The 9,453-nt window shown below is 37.3% G+C and overlaps 1 protein-coding gene across 4 annotated transcripts; it reads left to right on the forward strand.

Annotated features, from left to right (window-relative positions):
• The first annotated feature begins 1,934 nt into the window (after window positions 1-1,934).
• Window positions 1,935-8,621, forward strand: LOC143882290 (short-chain dehydrogenase TIC 32, chloroplastic-like). Of its 4 annotated transcripts, none has more exons than XM_077385809.1 (8): window positions 1,935-2,280; window positions 4,336-4,567; window positions 4,701-4,780; window positions 5,452-5,611; window positions 5,796-5,874; window positions 6,740-6,824; window positions 7,751-7,794; window positions 8,228-8,621. In XM_077385809.1, exons 1-8 carry the CDS (start codon window positions 2,169-2,171, stop codon window positions 8,384-8,386), a joined length of 951 nt encoding a protein of 316 aa, XP_077241924.1. In that variant the 5' UTR covers window positions 1,935-2,168; the 3' UTR covers window positions 8,387-8,621. The 4 variants fall into 4 exon arrangements, with proteins under 4 accessions (XP_077241924.1, XP_077241923.1, XP_077241926.1 ...); XM_077385808.1 differs by lacking the exon at window positions 1,935-2,280 and adding an exon at window positions 2,632-2,782; XM_077385811.1 differs by lacking the exon at window positions 1,935-2,280 and adding an exon at window positions 2,709-2,856.
• The last annotated feature ends 832 nt before the right edge of the window (window positions 8,622-9,453 follow it).

Raw genomic sequence — 9,453 nt, forward strand, 5'->3', positions numbered from 1 at the left:
GTGCCCCAAAAATCATTTCCATAGAATCATCCTAATCCTCTGATCTAGAGGGAAATGTACTTTATGGAAACCTCTATAGATCTTAGGGTTAGAATCATCCTATGGAAATGATTTTGGGAGGCACAAGCTATTTACGTTGTGGCCCATCAAATGAGCAGTTTGGATCATTCAATGGAGTGGATGGGCCGTACAGTAATACTTGAAAATATTGGACCATATACGGCCACACCGTATAACATCTCTCCTATTTGTAAATTATTGAGATTTTATACGGTGTAGATTTTATACGGTGTAAGCCCTTATAGTCCCTTATTTTTCACTACAGACCACACTATAGGAAGATCCAAACCGTCCATATGATGGGCCTTAACGTAAATAGGTTGTGCCCAAAAGATCATTTCCATAGGATGATCCTAGCCCTACGATCTATAGAGGTTTCCATAACATGCTGTTCATCTATAGATCGGAGGGCTAGGATCATCCTATGGAAATGATCTTTTGGGCACAACCTATTTACGTTATGGCCCATCATATGGACGGTTTGGATCATCCTATAGTGTGGTCCGTACAGTACTTTCTAAAAAATAAGGGACTATAAGGGCTTATACCGTATAAAATCTCGTAAATTATCAAATAGAAAGCTTATATGAAATAGAGTGTATTTTTGTCATTTTATGAAGGGAAATAATATCTGCACAACCACATTTTGTCATTTGCACCGTTTTAGGCTTTTAGCTTGTCTTTTCTTTTTTAAGTGGCACGTGTGAGCTTTTTAAGGAACTGCATTAAACTCTTGACATGTCTTTAAATACTAAAAGACAACATAGGTTTGTGCAAATATCAAAACATGGTTGTGCTGACTCATGGGTTGCCCACATCCGTAGGGATAGTCCCTCCCGTCTGGGGGTATGCCTATGTCTGTATGTCATGAAAAAAAAGTGTCTTTTTAAGGGATATGCCAGCGTCCATCGCAAAAGATAATTCGTGGATGGCCTGTTGCATGTGAGAACAGCCACCTTGTGAATAAAGACAAAATCTGCTGAAAAGTGAGCGTATGTAGCTGCTCTCACATGCAGCAGGGCCATCTGCGAAATGTCTTCTGCCATATACACTAGCAAACCCCTTCTTTTTTAAAAAATAGAAAAAATTGTGTAGCTATCATGGGCTACCTTTATTTAACAAAAACGGATTCCCGTTTTGTTTGTAGCACTTTTTGACAAAGTTGCCTTCGCAAATTGGTAAATGCTTCTCGATTTTTGCATGGGTACTAATATTGGCACTACCATATTTTGATAATTGCACTAACTCATTTTGTCTTTTACTGTTTAAACACTTGTCAAAAGTCATTCCACAACCCAAAAAGCTCTCAGAAGCCGATTAACAAAGAATAGACAAGCTAAGTTCGTGCAACTATCAAAACATGGTAGTGCCAATATCTAGTGCCGTTTTAGCACCGACACCCCCTTAGTTTTGACTAGGGCTGGCAACGGGGCGGGGGCCGGATGTTGCATTCCCCGTCCCTGTCCCCGCGGGGAATACATAATCCCCATCCCCGCCCCACACAAAAATCCTCACCTTAAAAAAACTTTTTAACACCCCAAAAAAAGAGAAAGACAAGCCGTTTTTGTGTACTTATCAAAATACGGTAGTGCCAATATCACTAGCATAAAAAAAAATATTTACTGTTAACTTAAAAAACACTAAAACAATATTAAAATAAGAGGATATTGATAATGGCTTGCATAGTAAAACGGGACGGGGTGGGTCCACCCCCGCCCTGTCCCGCTTCAGGGGGATTTTTAAGTCTCCGTCCCCTTCCCGTTCTGGGCGGGGCGGATCCCCGGTTTCACGGGTGAAATTGCCAGCCCTAGTTTTGACCTTTTCAAAAACACGCATTCGGGTCTTTCGGCGACCGTTGAAAATTGATACTAACCCCATAAATCAATACCATAAATTCGTTCACATCATGGCCTCTGATATTGGAGCACGCCAGTTCTGACTAAATTTGGTCATTTTGATCGATTGCTGGAATTGGGTTTCAATCTCTGATAATTATAAATAAGCCCAAGTTGTTTATTTGGGTTTGTGAGGAGAGCTTTATTTTCTGGGTTTCTGTTGAATCTTTGGTCATTTCATTGTTGAGTTTTTTTAATTTAGAGAAGAGAAGTATGCCTTTCTTGTTGTTTTCAAAAAAGGGACCTTCTGGGTTTTCTGCTTATTCAACAGCAGAGGATGTTACCTTAGGGATCGATGGATCTGGCCTTACTGCCATTGTTACTGGTAAGTTTCATATGGGATATTGATTTGATTCATGGGTTCTTTCTGAAACTACTTTTTAGCTTGTTTATTTGCATATTGTGGATTTGGGTTAGAGAAAAGGGTTTCTGCGCTCGAGCGCAGATAGCTTATCTACGCAACAAGGGTGGGGCCACATTGTTGGGGTGATCCTAAGCATTCATTTGAAAGGCCCCATCATGGATGGGGTGTGTACCAAAAATCAGCTTCATTGGATTATCATAGGGTGTCCATTTGTGGGGGTGAAAATGGACGGATACTGTTTGTCTACTGATCTGCCCATTTTTTTCACCCCACAAATGAACACCCTGGTGCTGATTTTTAGTCTTAACCCTATCCATGAAAGGGCCTTTCAAATGAATGCTTAGGATCATCCCAACAATGTGGCCCCACCCCTGTTTGTGCACTCGAGCGCAGGAACCCTTTTCTCTTTTGGTTATTGGGTATGATGAAGGAAGAGATGTGTTTTGTTATCTTTGCCATGGTGGTATGATGTCTACTATGTGGAATTCTGTTTTTTTTTTGGATCTGGGTTGATGTGAGACTATGATGATATATGAGGTCTGGATGTTATAGAAGTAGAAATTTTTTTTCTTTCAGTAATTATGACAGTTTGGTTTGATTGAGATTCAGGGTTTTGTTTTTTTGTCTTTTTAGCCCTAAATTTATCTAGGGAGGGGCAAGCACCTTAACTTTATTGAAAATGTAAATACATACAAAAGGGGAACGACCCACCTTACCTCAACACCCAAAAATTAATGAGTTTTTGGGAGAATTTTTTTTAGGGATGCAACTTGGGCCTGATCAGGTTGAGCTTTTGCTAAAAAATGAATTGGAATCAACCCAAACCCGACCCAATTTTAAGGTAAAGCTGAACCCGAATTACCAAAAAATTGACCCGAGTTGCACTCATGAATTTTTTTTTTTTGTAGTATTTTTTTTTGCTGGATTTGGATTGGTGAAGATAATGAAAGTATGGGTGTTGGATTTCATGAAATCAGAATTTTTTGTGCTTCCTCCGTTGGTGACTGTTTGTGTTTTGTATGGAATTTTGTGTGGGGGTCTCTTTGTTACAATTTTTTTTTTTTTCATTTACGAAATCAGAATTTTTTGTGCTTCCTCCGTTGGTGACTGTTTGTGTTTTGTATGGAATTTTGTGTGGGGGTCTCTTTGTTACAATTTTTTTTTTTTTCATTTACGAATTTATGCAATTGTAGATTACAAATTTTCAAATATAAATTTGATACTGAAGAAAAATGATATTTTATCCAAATTCATGTAGATTTGATCATTTAAAACTGATAATTACCAGGGGAGAGTATCAGGACTTAAGGCCATGTTTGGCAACCATGAATTTTTTCCATGGAATATTAGTTTATCCAGTGATGAGAGAAAGTAAGGAAAGTTGGACAGGGAGAGATTTGAGAGGGCATGAGTGAGGAGAAGGTGAGAAGTGGCTAAAAATGGGGGGAAATAACTCGTTTTTAGTTGAGTTTCTTCCCCTTTCTCACCCTCTCCTCACTCAGTCCTTCTTAGGTATCTCCCTCTCCCGCCATTCCTCTCCATTGGATAAGCTAATATTCCATGGAAACAAAAAAAAATTCTGGTTGTCAAACATAGCCTAAACATTTTCTCTTTTCCTTTTCGGTGTTAGTATTGCTAATCTGATACAAGTAGCACATGTATACATTAAATAGACTGTTCATCTAGTAGGCCTCATCTTAGATTGGTCATAACGGATAGATCACACTGCCTTAACAATCCTAACCATCTTAGCAGAGGAGTTTTACCGATTTAATTTGGATTGCTATTCAGCTTTTTTAACCATTTGCACTCAATCCCCCCTGATTGTATGGTTAAGAGTTAAGACTACCTGATTAGTTTGCGTGTTAGGCCAGGGCACATTCACAATTATAAAGACCAGGGATTGGGCTTTTGTTGAGTAGTGTGAATGATGTTATAAATAAAGGTTTTAGTGTTTGGATTATCTGAAATCTGTTCAATGAATATTTATTAAAACCATATTCATTATAATTGCAGGAGCATCTAATGGTATTGGCACCGAGACAACACGTGTTCTTGCATTGCGTGGCGTTCATGTTATTATGGCCGTCAGGAATGTTGTTGCTGGTAAGGATGTAAGAGAAAAAATCATCGCCGAAATCCCCACCGCTAAAATTGATGTCATGGAGTTAGATCTCAGCTCAATGGCATCAGTAAGAAAATTTGCATCAGAATTCAAGTCAGCGGATCTTCCATTGAACATCCTCATGTAAGAAATCAAAGACTGAGAGTAGTTTTTTTTTTTTTTTTTATAAATCTGATACTAAATAACCTGCTAAGCCTGCTTAATTTCTGTAGCTTAGTAAAGAGAAAGCTGATTTTTATGTCTTCTCTTTTGAAAGTAACAATGCAGGAATTATGGCAACTCCCTTTAAACTTTCCACAGATGGCATAGAGATGCAGTTTGCAACAAACCACTTAGGTATGTGTTACAAGGTCCACCCTTAATTGTTCTTATGCATGCTTAATTATTCTTTTTCAAACGGAACTTCTTTCAAATTTAACCATCAGCGAATAGATAATGTTTTTAATATTCAACTTAATAGCTCCAATGTGTTTTTGACTTTTGAGTTAGCTCCTCCTGTCTATCTGGGATGTGAGAATTAAAATTTCTTTCTATGTGCTCTTAATGAAACATAATTTTTATTGGAAAATGTTGGTAAATGAATGGATTATTGGTTTTTTTTAGGTGGTGAATTAGACCAAAAGGTTGTCTACTGTGTTTTATGTTTCCAACATTCTTGATAAGTGTTTACAAGCCAATTTGCTTGTCAGGCATTCTTAGATGAATAATATTGTTTACTTGATGCACTTCAAGGGTGATGAATCCACATTTATAGCAAGACGACATATGAAATAAAAGAAATAAAGATAAAAAGACATAAACACGTCATACGAATGACTTTATTTCTCAACAAAATGGCGACCCATTTGCTGCTTATCTCTTTAAAAATTATTTAAATTTCTTTATATATTTATAAATGTCTATTGAATTCACAAAGTTTCTTTTCCGTGTCTTGAAATATTTAGAATGGGTCATAATTTGCTTAATCTTTCTTCAAATGGCCTAACTAGACTTACCACTCTTTGCAGGCCATTTTCTTTTGACACATCTTCTGTTGGATACCATGAAGAAAACAGCAAGAGATAGTAAAATAGAAGGAAGGATTGTTAATGTTTCATCTGCTGGTCACGGTTTCGCAAATAGTGCAGGAATTCCTTTTGACAAAGATGAACTCAATGATGAGAAAGGGTAATGTTATGGCAAAACCATCCATTGTTGTATTAATCTCAGCTTTGTAAATGGCATTCTTTGAATTGGTGACCTCGATACTAGGATATAGCCCTGCTCTTCTGTAGTTCCTTTCTGTTTTCATGTGGGCAAAAGGGAATTTCAGAGCTGTTTCTAATCGGTGTTGAACTTGCTCAACTTGCAGGTACAGCAGTGTTGTTGCATATGGCCGATCAAAGCTTGCAAACATATTGCATGCTAATGAGCTTGCAAGACAGCTAAAGGTATTTGCATGACGTCTAAATGTGAACACATTCACCAAAGTTATTTTCCGTATTGTCATGTGTCACATTTATATCTATACTAAGATACCGTCCCATTATAAAGGTAGTAGCATAGTTGTCAAACTCTTACGACTCGTACGAGTCAGCTCCCGAGTCGATTTGAGTCGTTGGGCTTTCGAGGTGAGTCACATGGGTGACTCGCCTCTGTTGAAAACTCGTCTGAGCCGTTTGGTTGCTCGAACGAGTCGCTGGGAGTCAACCCGAAAAAATAAGACAAGAACGAGTCGAGTCGAGTCAGTGGGCCTGGGCTTTCTTGTTTTGATGGTTTAAAACTTGGAAGTTGGAACTTACAACTTAATTATTTTTTTGCATGCAAGATATAATAAGCATATAGTTATTTATATTTTTGGCTTAGTGCTTTATCTATGTGCTAATGGGTTATATTTTTTACATGCTTCATCTCTGGATATATAATTATATTTTTTTTCAATGAAGTTTCTGTTCATGTCAAAAACTCTTACGAGTCGCGAGTCATAAAATTAAGAAATCGAGTCATGAGTCGAGTCGCGCGTTGACAACTATCGGAAGTAGCTTTGTATTTTAAATGTGAACACATTCTCTGATAGAGTTTGGACTGGTAATACCTGTGTGTACATATACCAATATCTTTCTTCATCCTTCATTCACAGCCTATCTGCCAGACTGCCATCATATACTATAGTCTCCTCATTGTAGGAATTGTGTGCCACTGAACTTGGTTTCATCTCATAATGGTGTTAATGGTGTCATAATCACCTTATATTTTCTCTGTTTAAATCCTTGCATTGAGCATGACAGTGGTTGTTTATATTCATTATTTATACAGGAAGAAGGGGTGGATATTACTGCTAATTCACTTCATCCAGGAAGTATCACTACTAATCTTCTGCAGCATCGGAAAATTGTATACGGTAAATCACCATATTTAATTTAATGAAGCGCTTACAGTTTGCTCAGTTATTTTAAAACTTGCTAACTGTAGCTCAGTGTTAAAAAACTAAGCAAGTTAACTTGAGGGCACTAAATTCAATCTGAGCTTCACTGAGCCAACTCAGAAAATGAGCCAAAATAAGTTTCGATGCTTGAAATAAATTCTTGGTTTTCTTCAAAAATCTCCAAGCTGGCCCTTGTCTCAGTGATTTTTTGAAGTCAATCAAGAAATTGCCAATTTCCTAAATCACTGTTTTTCCTTATTTCCTTGCTAACTGGAAATTCTTGAAAATTTTTGAGAGATTTTAGAGGGGAGCAACTAAAATTTGTTTTGAAGGATTTTCATTAGTACCATATCTCGTTCTTCATTCATATTACTCCTTCTATCATATCTTTTCCTCACAAAAACAATGATGATTCTATGACTAAAGTAAAATTTATACTGGAAAGAGAGTTTTGAGATGCAAAGAAGAATTTTAGGGGGAGATTGAATTCATAAGTTGAAATTCATTTTAACTAATGTGATGTTAGTTTCTATCAACGAAAAATTCATTTAGGGGAGATTGAATTTCTAAAATAAGTTGAAATTCATTTTATTGAATTTCTAAAATAAGTTGCAACTCATTTTACCTCTTATGTGACGGTAGTTTCTTTCAACGAAAAATTCATGCTATCCCTATCACATTACGCTGCTTGTGCATGGAAGTTGAGACACCCCGCATTTTTAATACTCTCTCTCTCTCTCTCTCTCTCTCTCTCTCTCTCTCTCTCTCTCTCTCTCTCTCACACACACACACACACACACACACACACACACACACACGCACGCGCGCGCGCACTTTTGATGTATTAGATACCTCTTTCGATGTCTATGGACTGACAGTTTGCTTCTGTTGTTTTGATGCAGTTCTTCTTCGTGTGTTTAACAAGTTTTTTAAAACCGTTCCACAGGTGAGTTAGAATTCTTCTCTAAGCCCAATGAAAGTTTGAAACTTGCTATCGATATTCCACGCATGGATGTCCATAAACACCTACATATCTAGCCAGTAATATGTGCAATACATAATAGCATATTCCACGGAAGAAAAAATCTGAATGCCAAAAATATCATTACATAGACTATTAGAATGAAATGGGATATGATATTTGCATCCCTCTTTATCTTAAACTTCTCCTGTTGGCTGTTGAAAGCTTTACTGTGAACTGTAACAGTCAATGACAGATCTTTAAAATGGAGTAGTTCCAATATCAAAACAATTGGGTGTTTGAGTATCAGTTTCCTAATCATAAATATCGAATCACATTGATTTCTTCATTGCTTATTTATTCTTCTGTTTTCAGGCATGTGTGTATTTCATGTTCTTACTGTTGAAATTTGTTGCAGGGGGCATCAACAGAGTGCTATATTGCATTGAATCCACAGGTCAAGGGGGTTACGGGCAAATATTTTAGTGACAATAACATAGAGGAGCCGCAGAAACAAGCTACAGATACGGAGTTGGCAAAGAAACTTTGGGATTTCAGCTTGACTTTGATTCAGTAATGTGCTCAGAATCACAACCCCAAACTTAAGATATTGAATTGGCGAAGAAAGATAAGGATTTCAGCTTGTATTTTAGTTTTTTTTTTCTGTCCTTTGCCTTTAGGTTCTTGGTTTTGGTTCAGTAATATGCTTGTTGAAGGGCTATTTGAGGACATGAGTAATTTATATGTAATATGTAGGACGAGAACTTGTCTGTTACAACTATTGTTTGAAGTTTGAAGTTTGAAGTATTAAGGAGGCTCTAATTTTCATCATTTATGTTATCCTTTTATGATAAAATCTTCTGGGGAAAGGAATTAATAACCCATGTGAGAGATTTATTTAGAAAAAATTAGATCATCCTTTTTGAGTACCTGAAAGGGGAAATTCTGGCAAACTCCTTTTTGACTGACTCTTAATAAGAGATGCACTGCACCTATTTTGGCATAAGCAGTTAAGTACAACAAAACCAAATGACAAACCGAAAGAGAAAGGTGGGAGCCACAGTGGTGAAAATCCTGTAGCATCTTCTGTTATGTTTCTTTAGGACAGACCATTTTGATGGAGTAAGGCACGCCACTTTACACCCATGTTTGTTTTGATGGGGTGGATCCCACCATTTTAAACCTCATGTTTGTTTTGATGGAGTGGGGTCACCAGCTCTACCTAAATCTTATTAGGGCCCACTATTTTACACCTCATTTTTTGGGGTGGGGCCACCATTTTACACCTATTTTTTTATAGGTGGCTTCTACAATCTCGTCCTAAACCACCCATCCATGCGGCTGGGTCACTTTATATGGTGCTGATATTCGCACAGCCATTTTGATAATGGGTTCAATTACCTTGTTTAACACTTATTTTAATTAACTGTTTAGTAGAGTGGCAATGGACCAGGCAGGCCGACAACTTTCTGAATCCGAACTTTAAACGGATAGGATGTAGACACATTACTAGGATTTAAGGGCATATTTCAATACCCTAGGGAAATGATAAATGTGCCTCTTTTCATCGCTTGGGACACCCAGCTGCAGTGTATCTATAACTGCAAAGGGGCTGATGTACTTCACATTTAAGGAATGAAGTGA

This window comes from Tasmannia lanceolata, unplaced genomic scaffold, assembly GCF_043159265.1.
Source record: "Tasmannia lanceolata isolate RefF3 unplaced genomic scaffold, GAP_Taslan_0.1 ptg000007l, whole genome shotgun sequence".
NCBI classification, from domain to species: Eukaryota; Viridiplantae; Streptophyta; class Magnoliopsida; order Canellales; family Winteraceae; genus Tasmannia; species Tasmannia lanceolata.

Bases quoted from the DNA above. Each gene is read 5' to 3' on its own strand.
- LOC143882290 (XM_077385808.1), top strand. From the start codon at position 2,656: ATGCTTAGGATCATCCCAACAATGTGGCCCCACCCCTGTTTGTGCACT. The intron at 4,781-5,451 runs GTATGTGTTACA...CACTCTTTGCAG, and splicing joins GTTTGCAACAAACCACTTAG to GCCATTTTCTTTTGACACAT. The intron at 7,795-8,227 runs GTGAGTTAGAAT...AATTTGTTGCAG, and splicing joins TTTTTAAAACCGTTCCACAG to GGGGCATCAACAGAGTGCTA.